Genomic DNA, 20326 nt, shown 5'->3' with positions numbered 1-20326 from the left:
CATTTCCCAATGTGTAATGATTTTGGGCATCTTGTCTTCTGCTTATTGGCCAGTTTTGTATCCATTTTTTTTTAGAGATGTCTATTCAGTTTGATTGCCATTTAAAAATTGGATTATTTGCCTTTTTATTATTGAGTTGTAAGAATTCTTTATGTTTTATGATGCACCTTATGAGATATATAATTTACAAATTATTTACAAATTTGTTCGATTCTTTGGGTTGTCTTTTTACCCTCTTGACAGCATCCTTTGAAGTACAAAAGTTTTTTAAAAAATATTTTATTTATTCATGAAAGGGGTGGGGAGAGAGAGAGAGAGAGGGAGAGAGGGAGAGAGAGGCAGAGACACGGGCAGAGGGAGAAGCAGGCTCTATGCTGGGAGCCTGACGTGGGACTGGATCCCGGGTCTCCAGGATCATGCCCTGGGCTGAAGGCGGCACTAAACTGCTGAGCCACCTGGGCTGCCCTGAAGTACAAGAGTTTTTCATTTTAATGCTCTCCAAGTTACCTACTTTTCCTTTTATTGCTTGTGCTTTTAGTGTCTAAGAAACCTTTACCTAACCCAACATCATGTGAGTTTACCCTTATGTTTTCTTCTAAGAGTTTTTTAGTTTTAGCTTTTACACATTTATGTCTGATCTTTTGGAATTAATTTTTGTGTACGGTGTTCATTCTTTTCGCATGTGGATATCCAGTTGTCCCACCACTGTTTTCTGAAAAGACTGTAGTTTCCTCACTGGATTGTCTTGTTAAAGTCGCTGGTCACAAATATGACAGTATATTTCAGGACTGTCTGTTCCATTGATCTGTATGTCTGTCCTTCTGCCCTTATAGTAGTCCCTACCATCTTGATTACTGTAGCTTCTTAGTTAAATTTGACATTAGTGAGTGCAGTCTTTCTACTTTGTCCTTTTTCAAGAATATTTGGCTATTCTGGGTCTCACACATTTCTATATAGATTTAGGATGAGCTTGGCTTAAAAAAAAAAAAAACTAGCTGGGATTTTGATAGGGATTACCTTGAATTTTGTAGACCAATTTGGGGTGTATTGCCATCTTAATAATATTAAGTCTTTCAATTCATGAGTGTAAAATAACTTCCCATTTATTTCAGTCTTGAATTTCAATGTTTTGGAATTTTCATTGTATAAGTTTTGTACTTTTTTTTTTTAAGATTTTATTTATTTATTCATGAGACACACACACACACAGAGGCAGAGACACAGGCAGAGGGAGAAGCAGCCTCCATGCAGGGAGCCTGATGTGGGACTCAAACCCAGGACTCCAGGATCATGCCCTGGGCCAAGGGCGGGTGCTAAACTGCTGAGCCACCCAGGTGTCCCAAGTTTTATACTTCTTTTAAATTTATTCCTAAGTAGTTAAGTCTTTTTGATGCTATTATAAATTGTTTTCTTAACTCTGCTTCTGGGTTTTATATTGCTGGTATATAGAAACACAACTGATTTGGGTATGTTGATCATGTATCCTACGACTTTGCAAGACTTGTTTATTCTAATAGTTTTTAAATGGATTCCTTTGAGGGCAGCCCGGGTGGCTTAGCAGTTTAGCCCCGCCTTCAGCCCAGGCGTGATCCTGGAGACCCGGGATCCTGTTCCGCGTCTGGCTCCCTGCATGGAGCCTGCTTCTCCCTCTGCCCGTGTCTCTGCCTATCTCTCTCTCTCTCTCTCTCTCTCCTCTCTGTGTAGTCTCATGACTAAATAAATAAAATCTTTACAAAAGAATAAATGGATTTCTTTGAATTTTCTATGTACAAGATGACATCATTGCAAATAGAGATAATTTTACTTCTTTTTTTCAATCTGTATCCCTTTTATTTATCTTGCCTAACTGCCCTGACCAGAACTTCTAGAACAGTGTTGAGTAGAAGTTACTGTCATAGAACTTCCTTGTCTTATTCCTGATGTTTGAGGGTAAGCCATTCAGTCTCACCACTAAGCATGATGTTAGCTGCAGATTTTAGTAGATGTTCTTTATCAGGTTGAGAAGTTCTCTTCTATTCCTAGTTTGAGTGTTTTTATCATGAAAGAGTGTTGGATTTTTGTCAAATGATTTTTCTGGAATAATATTACTTTGAAAATGACTATTTTCTTTTTTTTTCTCTCTCTCTTTTTTATCTGCAGAAATTGACTTGCATACCAAATGTGTGGTGGATGTAGATGCAAACAAAGTTATACTTAGTCCTGTAAATACTAATCTTTCCAAAGGAGATGTCCGGTAAGTTAAGACACAATGTTCTGTTCGGTGGATTTTTTTAAATGACTGAGTGTGATGATGGCTCCTGAGCTGATTTCAGCTTAGCAAATAGCAAATGCTTAATTACAGTGTGACGACATAAAGCTGTCAGGTCTAAGAGTGAGGTCTATAGTATGGAATGACCAAGTGCTAGAATGAGTGTTGTAGATAGCAATTGTACCAGAAGCTCAGAAAAGAGGGCTTTAAGTCAGAAGGTGAAGTAACTGAGGAAGCCTTCTTGAAGGAGATGGTGGCAGCCAGAGGATCAGCAAGATGTAAATGGGAAGAAGTAGGGGTAGAACAGAAGGCCTTTACGTTGTTCCTCAGCTTAGGTTGCTTTAAATTCTGCTACTGTCAGAGCCCATTTCAAGTGCTCCTTCTTCCCCCAGGCTTTCCTGCATCTGCAGTGATTCCTCTCCTCCAAATCCCTGTAAGCTATCATTTGTACTACCCGACTGAATTATTATTATATGTTTTGGATTGCTGCTTGTAACTTAGAAAGTTAATTTAATCAAATAAGGTAGGGTCAGATTACAGAAGACCTTGAAAGACAGTAAGGGAATTTGGCCTGTATTTTGTTGGGTAAGATGTCATCTTTGACAGTTTTTTCATATTGTATTTAAAGAGGTGGATATGGAAAAAGTTGTCTGTTGGCCATGTAGAGAATGGTTGCCAAGTGGAGGAAGACTGGCTTCTCATAGAGATCAACTTGATTTCAGAGATGTTTTTCTAATAACCCTGGAAGTGAATGGCACAAATTAGACAGTGCCTTCCATGGTGCTTTGCATGAAGTAGATTAAACTTAAACTTCAGAGACAATGTTGTATATGGAAATACAGGAGGCACTCCATAAATGTTCTTTCAGGTTGAGTCATTGAGTTGAAAGGGCATTAGACTTGAAGTCAGAAAATCTTAAGTTGAACCCGTACTTAACTATGTTGTTTTTAACTAGTAGCTTCTAAACTAGTAGTTATTTTTAACTTTTTTGAGACATGATACACCATACATGTATGGTATTTGCTTTCCTTATAGCATAGAAGTGGTTTCTGAAGATGAAATTAATGATTGTTAAAGTGCTTTTTAAAGTGCTCTGTAATTGTGGGTGCCTCTGAACATAATTGAGGGCAGTATTTTACATAAAAAGAGGGTAGGCTTTATCTGTAGGCTGACTTGGATTCAGATTTTGGCTTTGCCACTTGGTAGCTTGGTTACCTACCTGTGTTCCTTATTTATAAAGTGTTTTAGTTTTCTATTGCTGCATGACCTACTATCTTAAAAAGCTTAGTGGCCGAAGGCAACAGTAATCATTTATTATCTGATGGTTTCTGTGGGTCAGGAATTCAGACAGGGCATGACAGGGATCGTTTGTCTTTGCCCCATGCTGTCTGAGGCATAGCTGGAAGACTTGAAAGGTTGGGATTGGGATCATTGGAGAAGGTTGTCACCCACATTTGGTGGTTTATGATGCCCATTGGCTGGAGATGTAGCTGGGGCAGTAGGCAGAACACAGAACACCTACTCATGATCTGGTGGTAGGTTCCAAGGACATGTGTCCTGAGAGAGCAAGACAGCCAGGTGGAAGGAGTATTGCTTTTTATGTCCTGATCTTGGGAGTCACACAGTATCTTTTTCACATTTTTTTACTCATGGCTGATATAAAGCTCTAAACAATTTCCAGAAGAGGAGTTCAGACTCATCTTTTATTGGAGGAACATCAATATCACATAAAAGCCTTTGGGATGGGACATGTATTACTGTGGCTATCTTTGGAAAACACAGTCTGCCCCAAGTATATAATAGTATCTACCCGATAAAGTTGTTGTGAGAATAAAATGATGACATAAAAGCTGAGAAAATATATTTTCTTTCCTTTTGAGATCTTTAAATCTCAGGGGCTTGTGAAAGAATTTAATAGCTCTTCTTGGTTCCATAGAGTATCTTTTTTTCCATATGCTGCATATACAAATTTAATATCACACAGTACTACAGAGGATTGTTTGATTAAAAAAAAACTTTAAAAAGTGATAACTTCCAGTAAGGTTGGTATGTAATGGTCTTTGATGAAGTAAAGTTAAGCACAGATTTTTAAAAAACAGCTTTCAGTCAATGTATGTAATACACAAAGAGTGAAGTATACATAGCTTGTTGAATTTCCATAAGTTGAACATAATTCCTATAACACCCAGGTAAAAACCAAGAACATTGCTAGAGCAGTTGCCTGGCTCATTTGGAAGAGCATGTGACTCTTCATCTCCAGGTCGTGAGTTCAAGCCTCATGTTTAGTGTAGAGATTACTAAAGAATATAAATAAACTTAAAAGAAAACAAAACAAAACCAACAAGAACCTTGTTAGTACAATAAAAGATTGCCTTTTGAGAAGTACTTTTTCTTTTAATATACTATCATGGAGAAAATAGAAATTTTGGAATGTAGCAGCCCAGTGGTACACGTTGACTTCATTAAATGTGAAGAAAAATTGGAAGAAAACATAAATTAAAAGCTATTTTATGTGATATGAAGTTAATTACATTCTAGTTTGTAGAATGACTAATCCATAAAACAAGTTATGGTTTTATAGGAGCTATATTTATAACTAGAGAGTTAGGAATTTGAAGTTAACATGTAAATGATTTGAGTCAGTTTAAATTAGTAGTGAGAAAAGCTCAAATTAGTATTTTTTCTTTAAAAGCTATAAAATCTGTGCTTTTAGGGTAGTATCCAATTCTATTAATCTAAAAATCATGACTAATTTTATATGTATACTTAACTCAAGTTAGTATACTTTGAAAGTGGACATATATACATTTTATAATGATTTGTATATTTTTCTGATTAACTTTGTATTAACTTCTGACAGCTTCATGATTTGCTGTTTGTGGTTATTAAAACTAATAGAAGCCATGGTTAAATGAATAGGTAAACCATTTCTACTTTAATAGCTTAATCATGGGGATTTGGGAAACATTTCTTGCTGTGCGATATGTGGAATTTCGAAACTGTTCTGAAAAATAAGATGCTTAAAATTCAGAAAACTGATAACACAGGCTAAGAGATTGAGAATGCTGACTTTGAAGCCAGAAATCCTGGATTGAATATCACCTTCACCACTTAGCATGTGTGCTGTGGAGCAGGCTACTTAATTACCCTTTGCCTCACTTTATTCATCTGTAAAGTGGAGATTATAATAGTACCTTCCTGTAGGTTGTTAGGACAATTAAAGCAAATTAAAATATGTAAGATAACAGTGCCTGGTATAAAATAAACCTTATATAAATGTTTAAATATTACTGTTATTAAGGGCTACATTTATGATCTGTTTGGTGAGCTAGAACTTCATCAAGGAAGTAAAATTTTTTAAACCAAAATGTATTAAGTTCAGGACTAGAGTATACATGCTAATCAAGAAATTATCTAGTTCTAGGGGCTCCTAAGTGGTTCAGTGGGTTGGGTGTCTAACTCTTGATTTCTTCAGCTCTGGTGGTGGTCTCAGGATTGGGCTTTTACACTGAGTGTGGAACCTGCTTAAGATTCTCTCCCTCTCCCCCTACCCCTTCCTCCCAATCCCCTCCCCCACTCATGCTCTCAAAAATAAAAAAAATTTAAAAATTAAAAAAATTATCTAGTTCTAGAAAGATTTCAGCTTTGCAAAGTCAGAAACTTAATTTGCCCCAAGTTGATGGGATTCTTAGGGAATAACCTGCCATCTGTTAGAGAGCTATGATCCCTGATTTGATGTTTACAGTGAATAAAACATCAACTAACTTGGGAAACCAGATCAAAACTTTGCCTCAAAACATTGGCTTAGCATAGGGTAAGGACAAAGGGACATTTTATCGAATATGGAAAAGATTAAGGACAAACTGTTTCTGTTTTACAACACTCTACTGAAATGCTAGAGACTGATGTACTTGCATCCACCAGATGTGGTACTCCACTCCTTACATGTGGAGTACCAGATACACACTCCGAGATTTGCCCTATGTATTTTCTCAGTGCAGCACCACACTGCTTAGACTACTAGTACAATTAAATGCCTTTTTAGAATTACTATTTTTGCCTTGAATCAGTTTAGTTTTCCAGATTGGTCCTTGGGATTTTTCGAATCTTCATCAGTGTCATGTTTCTAAATCATCTTTTAGGGCTAATAAGTGACCAATTCATGATCTATTTTTAGTAGATTTTTACAAGCATAATTCTCAATGTTTGAATCTTCGGATTTAAGAGCACTTTAAGTCCCTTCTGTAACTAGTTACAAATAATACCAAGGTGTACAACAGTCCCCATTTATTTTTTTAAGTTTATATATATAGTAATCTCTACCCCCAACATGGAACTTGAACTCATAACCTGGAGATCAAGAGTCCCACATTTGTCCCACTGAGCTAGCTAGGTGCCCCTGGAACAGTCCCCTTTTAAATAACTAAATAAATCTTTAAGCCTTATTTTGTTTGAATTAAAACAAAACTTAAACTCTTAAAACTTATTAAGCTTTTATCCTATAATAAGTGTTAATGCTAGTTAGCCTGTCACCATGATAGGGCATAAGTGTTTCTTAGGCTAAGGTTTATCTTCTGCCTTTTGCCTTATTCCCTCCATTCTCTACCCACCAAACAGGCCTTTCTCGCTAACTCTGGCCAAAGTTAATTGAAATACTAATATTGGGTTTTGGGTTTTGTGTGTTTTTTTTTTTTTTTTGTAATAATAATGTTTTAAAAAGGAGTAAGGTGTGATTTCCCGTGGAGAGTGCAGCATCCACTTTATGAAACAGTTGTGTTATAAAAGTTATGAAATGCGAATACATTTTCCCATAGGAATTGATAGTTGTTTTTGGTAAAAATGCTGTTCTATTAAAAAAGTGACTAGTTTGGCCCACGACTCATAGAATCACACATTTTATATTTTGGTATGCAGCAGAAGTGCTTCATAGCTACTTGCCATTTTGTCACATGTGGTTTTATTTATTTATTTTTTAGAAAGGTTTTATTTATTTTTAGAGAGAGCGAGAGGGAATGAGGGAGAGAGAGAATCCCAAGCAGACTCTGTGCTGAGAGCTAGAAGCCCATCATGAGGCTCAACCTCAGGACCCTGAAACTATGGCCTGAGCTGAAACCAAGAGTTGAATGCTTAACCAACTGAGCCATCCAGGCACCCCTGTCACATGTAATTTTAAAAAAGATGTGTACTCAGGAGTTGAGATTGAATAAAATTCATTTTTCCTCCTGATTCAGGAACATCCTGAAGTGAGAAAAGATTTTTTTTTTTTTTTTTTTTTTTTTTTTTTTTTTTTTTGGCTCTGGGTGTGTGGCAATGAAGAATGGAATGCTACCAGTAAGTAGTATATTTTGGTGTCACTGGGCCAAAAGTGCCAACCCTTTTACACGCCATTGTTTTTTTGCATCATGAGTACTAGGACAGTACAGTGAAAAAGGCAAATACTGGTATTATCTGAAAATAGTTCTTACCTCATGTGTTGTCTTACCACATGACAATTTAATAATCAAACTTAGGCATTAATTCATAAGCTCTAAACACTGGATGGGGGCAGCCTGAGTGGCTCAGCAGTTTAGCGCTGCCTTCAGCCAAAGGTGTGATCCTGGAGACCCGGAATCCGGTCCCACATCAGGCTCCCTGCATGGAGCCTGCTTCTCCCTCCGCCTGTGCCTCTGCCTCTCTCTCTCTCTGTGTCTCTCGTGATTAAATAAATAAAATCTTAAAAAAAAAAAAAACTGGATGGATGTCTTTGGTTTATTTATTTTTAAACTACTTTATTGAAATGTAATAAATATACCATATAATTCACTCCTTCAAAGTGAACAGTTCTATGGTTTTATATTATATTGAGTTGTGCAGCCAGCAGCATGATCCAATTTTATGACATTTTATCATTCTATCACTTTGCTTTCTGTCTCTATAGATTTGAGTTTTGCCAATTTTGTACATTTCACGTAAATGAAATAATACAGTCTTCTGTGATTGGCTCCTTTTAACTTAGCATGATGTTTGAGGTTTATCCAAGTAGCACTTATCAGTACTTCATTCCTTTTATGGTAGAATAATATTTCATTGTATTGTTTGGTTTATCCATTCATCAGTTGATGGATATTTAGATTTTTTTTTTCCACTTTTTGGCTATTATGAGTAATGCCGCTGTGAACATTTGCATATTAGTCTTTGTGTGGAGATATGTTTTCATTTCTCTTAGGTAGATCTCTCGAAGTGAAATTGCTGGGTCCTTAACATTTTGAGGAGCTGCCATACTTTCCCAAAGTGGCAGCACCATTTAACATTCCCACCAGCAGTAGGAATGAGGATTACAATTTCTTAAGCTTTTAAAGAACTCTCATTTACTGAAAGGAAAATGGTGGTGACTCCAGCTAATTGGAGAGTGCATACCCTGCCCGAAGGCATTCAAATTACAGTTAAAAAGCAAAACAAAACATTGTGCTGTCCAAACAAAACAGGTCTTGGCCAGATTCAGCCCTTGGCTGCTGATTTGGAATCCCAGATTCTAGTATACTTTTCTACTGAGCCATATTTCTTGACAGGTTTTTAAAAATTGAACAAATTTGAAGAAGTAACAGTATGCACGGAGGTTTCAAGAATAAAACACTTCTATGTTTTTTTGTTTTTTGTTTTTTTTTTTTTAAAAACCCTTGTTTTAACTTAAACACTTATGTTAACTGATTGGGTTATTTACCAATGCAATTTAAGCCTTCTGTGAACTTCAGTTTTAATCCCTTTCCTCTCTACCACCATTAACCACTTCCGGAAGTTGTCTTTTTTTAAAAAATCTTTCCCTTGTATTTCTTTATATTTTCAATATATATATTTGTAAATTGTTTGCGTACTATTATGTATATGTAAATGACTTTTTAAGTAGAAGTTCAGATATGTGACTCAAAGATTGACTATATAGTGCCTGATTGATGGTTGATTGATTTATAGCATGAGGCAAGACTCACAGAAAGAGCTGGCTAATGCCTGATTTTTAAAAGCAAAAAAAAAAAAAAAAAAAAAAAAAAAAGTTAATAGGAGCTAAGAAAAAATCATAAGTTCATTTTTTATCGAATACCCTATTCCTCCTTTATTCCTTCTGAAAAAAAACAAAACAAAAGCTTTTCCCTCTTCATCTGTTATTTGCAGGGACTTGAAAGCAAGAGTAGCAGTGAAATTGTTTTAGTGTACTTCCAGCTCTTTGAGGAGACTGGATCATTGAACTGTGCCTGTCAGAGGTGCTGCTCTAAACACCAGAACTGAAACCTAAGAGGGAAGGAAATTCTCAGGAAAAATTGCATTGTTCAGTACCTAGGTCCGTTAATCTGCTTTCCTCTTTAGCCCTGTGTTTTCTGGCCTGTGTGTGTGTGTGTGTGTAACACTACAAGAGTTAATACATCATTAACTTGGGAGTTTCTCTTACAATTCTTCTTTACCCTGCCCCATCAACTATAAGATTTTAAAATGAGAATTTTCTGAAGTAGAAAACATTTGTTAGACTTCAAGACCTTAATGAATCTGAACACTGATTTCTGTGGTATTTTGTGAGATGACCTGTTCTTTAATACATGTAGGAAAGTCTCTTCAACGTGGATGGAATTGGCCATAAATGGCATAGATATGCAGTTTTTCTGTTTTATAGTAAAGCTATGGTAGTTCCTTTTTCCCCCATTTGGTTATGTTTAACCTAAAGTTTAATTAATATGTGTGAAAGTGATAACTGTTACTCTATTGAGAATAATATCTTAGCTGTTGATCTCAACCAGTACTGGCCAGTAAGGTCATTAAAAATCTCTTTATTCCTTCTGATTTTATACTAGACATTAGTTTAGTTAAGTCATTATTGCTTAACATGAGCAAAGCACACTCAGTCCTTCTTTGGAGGTTTGTAGTACTCTGATCCTAGTAGAAGAATGACTATATGCATATATATTCAAATATATGCAGAAGCTAGTGAGGCTGACACGTGCACATACGTTTCTCTTGCAAATGTACTGGGTAATGCTGCCTCGGGGAGGTTTAATGCTGATAATTGCTTTGAAATATCAGAAGCCATTTTCAGAGTAATTCCTTGTTAGTGGAAGGCATCATTAGGTCATATTAGATAATGACTTTTAAAATTTCTCTACTGCTACATGGATACTAATTTAAAGCAAAGATTTTAATTGAAGGAAGTCATGCAAAATGTAATTATGGTATGTACAATAGACCTGTTTGTTCTCTCTGCTGTGAAATGACTTGAGTGAGGCTAATAATTCTGCCCAAATAGAATTTACTCCTCTGGAGAACAGTATGTGGTATGTTTTAATTTCATAAAGAGGCTCTTCCTTGGGGTGCCTGTCCACCCTGATTATGTCAGAGTATAGTGGGGAGAGCATTGTTTGGTATACTCAAATTTTAGATAATTTTTCCCTTTCTAAAAAAAAATACTATGACCATTGAGTGTACAAATCATGTGCTATTTTTGAATATAGTTGTGAAAATGGATCAGAGACACTCTTAAAAGCTAAAAAGATATTAAAAGATTGCATTCATATCTTTTCACAATTAATAGTAATAAATAGTAAATTACAACAAATGTAGATTTTTTGAAGTTTACCAGCAAAGGTTAGTAGATTGCCAAGATGAACTGACAGTAAACCTGTCTGAACAAAAATTAGACTATCATAGTAGAATTGGTGATATTTTAGCATTGTCCTTGGCTACATAAATATTATCTCATTTTTTTTGGTACAGCAATAAGAAATAAACTTAAAAAAAATAAGAACAGAGAATATCTATCACTGAGCCTGAAATACTACTTGTATTTACTTGTATGTGCATGATTAGTTACTAGATTAAGTTGTGGTTGATAGGAGGGGCACCTAGATGGCTCAGTCAGTTAAGTGTCTACCTTGGGCTCATATCATGATCCCAGGGGCCTGAGATAGACCCCCATATCTGGCTTCCTGCTTAGCAGGGAGTCTGCTCCCCTTCTCCTCCTGCTGGCACTCTCCCTCTCTCTCTTCTCTCTCTCAGATAAATAAATAAAATATTTTTTTTTTAAAAAGTTATGGTTCATAGGAATTAAATGTTTTGAAATTACTCAGAAAAGCATAAAATTATGAGATAATATATGGTATATTAGATAACTAATTACAAATAAAGTTTAGATAAAACTGTCAAGTTCCATTATTGAGGTTTTTAAAATTGTCTTTGTTCTTTGTTTGGCAGTGCTTTTTTTTTTTTTTAAGAGTTCTTTGTCTCAATCTCTAGTGTATAGTGTAGGAATTGTTGCTAATATAAACTAGATATAAGAATCTAGACTTATTTTTTAAAGATGGAAGTAGCAGTACTCCATGAAGAAGTGTTACATGAGAAACCAATATAACCCCAAAAATTGCTTATCATAGTACCTTAAGAATCTTTATGATCTCTTCAGCAGTTGAACATCAGCTCTTTGCCAAGTATCAGGCTGAGAGTTAGGATAATCTTTATTAATCCTTAGTTCCATTAAATTGTAGTCAAATCATTTTTAGCACAGAATGTCTATAAACATACTAGTAGAACAAAAAACAAAGCAAAACAGAAAACTGAGGAGTAGAGAAGTTGAATTTGTCTCTTGTGGACTTTGTAAGGTTAGAGTTTTGCAGAGTCAGATTTGAAGTGATTCTTTTGTTTAATTTTGAGCATTATGCATTTTTTTATGAGAGTGATATTTAGCTAACATGAAAAATGATTTTTTTTGAAAATTAGTAGTTTATGGTTCTGGAGCCCTTCTTCATAAGTTTGTTAAAGAAGTCTCTTGTATGATGGTGAATTTTACTTTTGCTTTCCTTTAATCAAATCTCATTTATATGTGTTTATAATGAAATAAAAACCTCTATAAAATAGATCACAATTAAGAGCAATAATGAGTTTTTGTCTTCCGGTTTTGACTCATATATGAAACAAGTCAGTAATCCTTTTGTTCTACTTTTAGGAAAACAGAAGTAGAATTTACAAAAGATCATTGGGTAGGTAAAAGTTGTATTTGACATTTAATTTTTTAAAAACTTTTGTTATGGAGATTTTAAAAGATACACCAAAGTAGACAGGATAGTCTAGTGAACCCCTATGTGCCTGTCACTCAGCCTCCAAAACCATTCATCCATGGCTAATAAAGTCCTAACCAATCTTCAACTCTTTCTTCTTTCCTATATTATTTTGAAGTAAATCCCATTTTAACCACAAATATTTTAATGTCTTTTATTATTTTTTATCTATTTATTTATTAAACATTTTTATTTATTTGAGAAAGAGAGAGCATGAGCAGAGGAGGAGAAAAGGGGAAGCGAGGGAGAAGCAGACTCTCCACTGAGCAGGGAGCCAGACGTGGGGCTCCATCCCAGGACCCTGAGATCATGACCTGAGCTGAAGGCAGATGCTTAACTGAATGAACAACCTAGGCATCCCATCTTTTATTATTTTTAATGTAACCTCAACACCATTAGTGATGTAATAGCACAATAGATATGTAATAGCATCAAATTTTCAGTGTTTACCTGTCTAATTATTTGATCAAATTTTTTTCCTGTACTTTGTTTTGAATAGCATGTAAATATGGTCTGTACATTGTGATTGGACTATTTATAGGTTTTGATTTATTGCTCCCTCAGTTGTTGAAGAAATTGGGTCACTTGTTCTCTAGATAGAGTAGGTGAGTTTATTACAGATGATGTGTTATCCTTAGTCAGATGCCAAATCATGCTGATTTTTCTGGTGAGTATTTTTATCCCAACATTCCTTTCCTCTCTCTAATATTACCCTAGTTAAGTACCGTGATTGCCTTATCTTTAGATTACAACATAGTTTTTAACTGATTTCTGGAACCCACTGATACCAGACTGATTTTCCTTCAAGATTGCTTCTCCATCCTGTAATCTAGAATCTTTTGAATTTAGAGCATTTATTATTTCTAGTAGTTAAGAAATGTCACTGTTTAGGTGACATCTTTTATGTTTGTCCTGCCCTATTTTCCAGTGCTTGTATTGTTTAGCCTTTTCTTGTGTGTTTTGAGTCTTCCTCCCCGTTTAGACTGGTAGTTTGAAAGCTGAAACCACTTCTTTTCTTTGTGCCACTTACAGGGCTTTCCAAGCAGAAGGTGCTCAGTGAGTGGCTCTTGATTGAGTATAGCTGTTGTATTAATGCTTGTTCTTGAAAGTCCCCCGCTCTGATACTACCCCCAATTAGTAGTTGGAAGGGTGTTTTGTAAGTGTAGGAGTTAGATTTTTTTGAAGAGTATTCTTCAAGACAATGGTAGAGCCTGATGAGCCATCTCCATCCACTCTACCATATGGATGGTGGTTTTCTAGCATGTTTGCCGACTAGATATAGTCACTTGTTTACTTCCATTGCACCATGGCTTTTGTTTCAGTTTTGTCATTTTGACAACAACCTTTTGTTTCAATTCTGTTTCATTATATTTGTTTACTCTCTCCTAGTGATCTAATATTAGGATCATACTGTAGGATAAATCTCCTTTGGGAAGAATTTCCTAAAGATTAAATAATTCTGTTTATAATAAATAGATTTTGCAAATTGGGGTGCCATGGGTTACATTTACCCATAGATGTGTTTTGTTTGATTTGCAGTTTCAGTATTCAAATAATCAGAAAGTTTCATATAGAAATTCAGATTTGCAGTTTTTCTTAAAACAGCCTGAAAATCTGGCGACATTGGACTTATTGCCTCCTTTGACAAGGTCACAAGCTCTCAGGCTCCCAAGCTGGTCAACCCCCTCACTTATGTTTTTTATCTGGCTCCTGTGGACCTTTCCATTACAACTCTTGGTGGAGATTCTTATTGGCTTCAGTCATAAAACACGTTCTTTCCTGATCTTGGCCCAGGGTTTTGGGGCTCACATTACTTTTGGAGACCATCAGTTTCTGTATTCTGAATATGTTTTTTTTTTTTGTTTTTGTATTCTGAATATGTTATGTTCTCAATTTTTCTTTAGTTTATTAAGTTTTGCCATGTGAATTCCATAATTGTTGACAGGACTTTATAAATTATTAAATGTTCAACTTAATACATTACATTAACTTGTAAAAATATGAAACAATACTATTTACTAAATATATATTTGCATATATATATTTTTGTTTTGAAGAAAAGTATTTTTCTTAAAAATATTAACATGTAATCTATTTTTAAATGAATTAATATTTTAGAAGTGTCTCAGCTTTAATTTGTCATTCAAAAATTTTTCCATGGGGTATAATTCATATAAAAAAACACTCTTCAGGATCCTCAGTAATATTTAAGAGTATAAAGGAGTTCTGATACCAAAAAGTTTGAGAGTCTCTGATCCTAAAGGATAATATGTTAGCCCAGGTAAATTAAAATTGTCTGAGGTTCTCACCAAACTTTTAGAACATTAAGCAATGTTGTGTAAATGGATAAATCTAGGTCCCCGCAAGAGCCTATTTAATAACCCATGGTATTTCTGAAGTGTATGGTACTTTTTAAGACATTTTAAGCAAATAATTCTTTGATTCAGAGTTCCAAGTTAAGAATGCCAAGAAGTCTAACCCTCTCTTGGGTTAAGGGGTCAGGGATTACCTGGTTATAAGCCTCTGATTGTTCTCTTGCCCTTGATAGAGTTTTCTGGTAAACAGCAGGAAGAGGATTTGAAGAACTGAGATGTAATATTTTGTGACGTGAGATTTTTTTGGGAGGGCTTTCAAATGAGATTCAGATGCTTAGAGAGGTAAGAGAATGGACAATTGTGGAGAAGAAAACTGGGGTTTCTTAAAAACTAGAGGGATTTGAGATACACCTACCTCCTTCCCTTTGAGGAATGAGCAGCCTGGAAAAAAAGGCGTGATGCCATGACTTCCCCACGTTTCTCCTTCTCCCTCTTCTTTCTATCAGTTCATCCATTACTTGTTCTCAGCAGAGGATCAAGGAGGGAATAATTTTTTTTTTCTCCTCTCTCTACTTTGGTATACTCTTTTCCATCAATATAGAGTCCTTGCCTTAAATTACTGGAGTACTAGAACCATTAAAGCAAGATATGGGTGTAGAAAAGGAATTCCTTTGCTTCTGCTATAGGGAGATAGACAGGAAAGTAGGCAGTACAGAGAGACCTTCCCACGACTGTTGGAGTGCAGGGGAATTCCCAGATCAGTTCAGTTGGGCAGCTGTCAAAGTAGAAGGACAGTATGTATACTCCTGACACAAGCATGTTTTTATTGTCTAGTTGCAAACCCTTATCTTGTCTGTCCAACTATGTTTTTAGATTCCTTTGGGTTAAGGATTGAAACTTATCCAATTGCCTTACAGTTCAAAGGATTTATAGGTATAGAGTTTCTCTATGTGTTAGTATCTAGCATAGGGCTGGGCACACAGATGCTGAAGCAATACTTTTGGATTGAAAAAAATGATGTGTATTGTCCTCTTACCCTAAGAGGAAAATGGAAAGTCCTCAGCCTAATCTCTTACAATCGCCTTCATGGGATGGGATTGGGTAGGCTCTAAAAGTCTTATGAGAGTAAATGTGGAGAAGACAAGCTTATATATATTTTAACTGTAGTGCTGATTATTGGAGGGACTTTGGCCTGCAGTTCTCGGTGCCGAAGGAGGGCTAGTTCTGATGACTCTCTTGATCTCTGTTGAACCTTTCAAGATGGAGCTCTACTGGGTATGAGAGATTCCCAGAGTAGGCCTGTTCTTCATGGTGAGTGATGGGAAGTTCTATGTCTACCAAAATATTAAGGAGGACAGAGAAGGCAAGAAAGGAGTGTATATCAAAAATGATCTAAGAAAGCAAGAAACCTTTGACAAAAATTCTGCTTATTTTCAGCATGATAGATTTGCTTATAAATTTATATGCTTAAAAATTTGTAGTAATTTAACAAAAAAACCTTAAAAATATTCCTAACTAGAAAGATTGATAACTGTAAATATTTCAGATGTCAGCAGAATGTAGTCACTGTGAGGGAGAAAAGGGTTTTTGTTTTTAGTTGGAAATATAGTAATTCAAGTTTCAGGATATGATATTGGTTAGCTTTTTGTTTTGTTTTTGTTTTTGAGAGGGAGGGGAGAAGGGTGGTGTGGCAGTGGGAGAGGGAGAAAGAGAATCTTAATCAGGCTTCATGTCCAGGCTGGAGCTGTTGCAGGGCTTGATCTCACAACCCAGAGATCATGACCTGAGCTGAAGTCAAGCATCAGACGTTTAACCAACTGATCCACCCAGGTGCCCCTTGGTTAGTTTTTATGTAGCTGGAACCTTACAGATTTTTTGGAAGTTGAATTTGTAATGCGTAAGCACTTTTTTTTAAATTTTTATTTATTTATGATAGCCACAGAGAGAGAGAGAGAGAAAGGCAGAGACACAGGCAGAGGGAGAAGCAGGCTCCATGCACCGGGAGTCCGATGTGGGATTCGATCCTGGGTCTACAGGATCGCGCCCTGGGCCAAAGGCAGGTGCCAAACCGCTGCGCCACCCAGGGATCCCCTGCGTAAGCACTTTTGATGGGAGTTCTTTCTTTTGCAGCATATGACTTTTATAGCAATTTTATGCAGTATTAGTTGTATATCTAAATCTCCAATAAGGCAAACCTTTCCTTTTTATTTTTTAGATGTTATAAACTTTAAAAAAATTATCAAGTGTTTTAAAAAAGTTTTGCCCTATGAAATGAAAACCACCATAAGAATCTGGAGTAGAGGGATGCCTGGGTGGCTCAGTGGTTGAGCATCTGCCTCGGCTTGGGGCGTGATCCTAGAGTCCCGGGATCGAGTCCCACATCAGGCTCCCTGCATGGAGCCTGCTTCTCCCTCTGCCTGTGTCTCTGCCTCTCTCTCTCTTTCTCTGTGTCTTTCATGAATAAATAAATAAAATATTTTTTAAAAAAGAATCTGGAGTAGAGACATCTGGGTGGCTTAGTGGTTGAGTGTCTGTCTTTGGCTCAGGTCGTGATCCTGGCGTTCTGGGATTGAGTCCTACATCAGGGACTCAATCAGTCTCACAGGGATCCTGCTTCTCCCTCTGCCTATGTCTCTGCCTCTCTCATGAATAAATAAATACAATCTTAAAAAAAAAAGAAAGTGAAAGAAAAGAAGAAGAATCTGCAGAATAGCTACTGTTCTTATACTTTGTAATTTTGTTTTACTTACATATTCTTCAGTGTAGAAAATTGGGTAACTTGATCTTTTGGTCATATGTCACAAACTTCCTTGCTCAGCTTTAGTCTCATCAGATATTACCACAACAGAAACCCTGTGTGGAAGCAGAATCTTTGCCTGCTCAGTTATTGTTCCCAGTTAGTCACTTGGCCACTTATGGCTACCCCTTGCAGTCTGCTCTCCTCTTTGGGGGATTGGAAACTGCAACAAGATGGAAGGAACCAGAGACCTGTCTACTCATCTGGTGCTATTTCACATTAGTCATTCTAATTAAGTTATGTAAGTAGTACAGGAAAACCCTATTGTGTGAAAATCCTTTCCCTGAAAGCTTGATTTATTAGGACTGAATCTATATGCTAGTCTTTATCCACTGGCATCTGGAAGGATGCCTAAAAGTAGCATACTGGGACAGAGCCTGGTTCAAGATTAGGTCATACCTTGGCCCTGAACTAAGGCCTTGTCATTTCCATGAGTTGAAGCTCTGAAGAGGTTTTCTGACTCCACTTTCTCCTTCGTCCTCTGTATCAGGCACCTCTGTGTACTGCTTCAGAACTTCCTGGCCTCGCTCTCCCCGGAGCCTTTGATCACATTGTAGCCCTGGCCGTTGCCAAGTCAAACTGGACCCTGACCAACTTCTGTGGACATAATCTGACACTTCATGCCTCCCTCTCCTTCCCTCTCTTCCTTGGGGCTGTGCTCTATGATAAGCCTTAGGTTTTGCTCCTGAGGGACCTCCACTGAGAACATTCTTTTTGTATGCCCTTGCTCTACGTACTAACAGGTTCTCTTGATCTCTTGATTATATATTAAAGTGACTGTCAGTTGGTCTGATGTATTTTGGCCTGACCTGGCACTAATAATAAAGACCTGAACTTAAAAGTTAGGAAGAGGATAAGTTTATTCTTTATAGAGTGGATTCATTTTGAAATTTATTAAGATGGTGAGAATTAGCAATGATCTAGGATTGAGGTGCTGCTGATAGAGTTTAACCATCATCATTGCCTACAAGGATAGGAGAAGGCAAGAGTTGTTTGAAGAGCATTTGAGAAGTGTGACTCAGACTATGGTTTGAGTTCTGTGTCTACCATGTGTAGTAGTGTGTTCTGTGTATGCTATGTATATTTGGAAGTTTCCTTCACCTCCCTTTTCTGTAAAATGGAGGTGGTAACACGATAACATGGATCTTTTAAGATTGCTGTAGGCATAAATGAGTTATTTATATAAAATGCCTAGCACAACAGCACCTGGGTGGCTCAGTTAGTTAAGCATCTGCCTTCGGCTCAGGTCATGATCCCTGGGGTCCTGGGATCGAGCCATACCTCGGGCTCCTGCTCAATGGGGAGTCTTTCCTTCTGTCCCCTCCTTTCCACTTGTGCTCTCTCAAATAAATAAAGAAAATCTTAAAAAAATAAAATAAAATAAAATGCCTGGCACATAGTAGGTTAGTAGATGGTAGTTGCTATTGTTATTCTTTGATTTGTTTTGATCAACTTTATAAAATATTTATTTATTGAAATATGTCATATCTTAAGTGATTTTTTTTCAAACACTGGCATATGCTAGATACTCAGTAGATATTTATTGGCTGGGTTAGACATGTAGTAAACTATCATATCATGTTCCTAATAACAAATAATGCACTTTTGCTTTTAATTGGCAATAATCAAATAATAATAATAATAATTGGCAATAATCTTAGGTGATTTAAGCTCCAGTTTTTAGTTTCTTAACCTTCCAAATAGCAACTACAGATGTTTATTTCAGGGATTGTGGGTTTCCTCTGAAGTGTAATTGATTTGCATACTATTTCTCAGAGTTGGTTTTCTTGTTTTGGGCAAAGAGCTATTATTATCATAGTAAGAGGAACTCAGTGGTCAAGGTCTTTGAACACATAGAACTCTTAGCGAGTACAGAGTTCTTGGAAATACAAGGAGTGAATAAAATTTAGTTTTTGAATCTTCTGATTGATGATACATAGTACTTACTTAGAGGCATTATTACTTATAGTGTGTTAAATCCTTTGCAAGTACCTGAAAGTACAACAAAGTACCTACAACAAAAGATACAGACACCATCTTTTCTCATAATTTTCAGGAGGGTAATGAGGCAGTAGGACTTTCCAAGATCACACAATTAGTAAGTGGCAGAGCTAGAATTTGAACTGAAGTCTGCCTGAGCTCATTTTTCCAAGGTCAGATGAGCTCACTGCTCCTCACTGCCTTCTAAGATTTTACAGAAGACTTTCTTCTTGATTTGTAAATATTTGAAAAAATTATAATTGGTTAATTCAGATTAGAGCAAAACTATAGACATTCAGCAATTATTGATTTAATATTTAACATATGCAACTCTGGCAAGGTGCCATATAAGAGAAAGATAAATATGACATGCTCATTTTATTAAATTAGTTCATTAATTTTTTTCTTTTCTTTCTTTTCTTTTTTTTTTTTTTTTTTAAGTAGGCTCTGTACCTAGCATGGAGCCCAGCACAGGTCTTGAACTCATGACCCAGAGAGCAAGACCTGAGCTGAAATCAAGAGTCGGATGCTTAACCAACTGAGCCACCTAGGTGCCCTGACCATGTTCTTTTTTTAAAAAAAGTTTTTTTTTTAAATAAACCTTTAATTTTAGAATAGTTTTATACTTACAGAAAAATTGCCAAGCTATTACGGAGAGTTCCTCTATGTACCCCTTACCCAATTTCTTTTATTGTTTATTTTTTATTTATTTATTTTTAAATTATTTATTTATGATAGTCATACAGAGAGAGAGAGGCAGAGACAAGGCAGAGGGAGAAGCAGGCTCCATGCACCGGAAGCCCGATGTGGGACTCGATCCCGGGTCTCCAGGATCGCGCCCTGGGCCAAAGGCAGGCGCCAAACCGCTGCGCCACCCAGGGATCCCTATTGTTTATTTTTTAAAATTTATTCAGCA

At 36.3% G+C, this 20326-nt stretch overlaps 1 protein-coding gene across 1 annotated transcript in view; it reads left to right on the top strand.

The window, feature by feature from the left end:
• KIF13B (kinesin family member 13B) overlaps positions 1-20326 on the top strand; it is a 198512-nt gene that overhangs the window by 14698 nt on the left and 163488 nt on the right. The window contains exon 2 of the mRNA XM_055346192.1: positions 2140-2233. Within this exon, the coding sequence (XP_055202167.1) occupies positions 2140-2233 (94 nt within the window). The remainder of the gene's footprint in view (positions 1-2139; positions 2234-20326) is intronic.

Source organism: Nyctereutes procyonoides, unplaced genomic scaffold, assembly GCF_905146905.1.
Source record: "Nyctereutes procyonoides isolate TBG_1078 unplaced genomic scaffold, NYPRO_anot_genome, whole genome shotgun sequence".
NCBI classification, from domain to species: domain Eukaryota; kingdom Metazoa; phylum Chordata; class Mammalia; order Carnivora; family Canidae; genus Nyctereutes; species Nyctereutes procyonoides.
The sequence above is the reverse complement of the archived record's forward strand: the minus strand, read 5'-3'. Positions and strand labels throughout refer to the sequence as shown.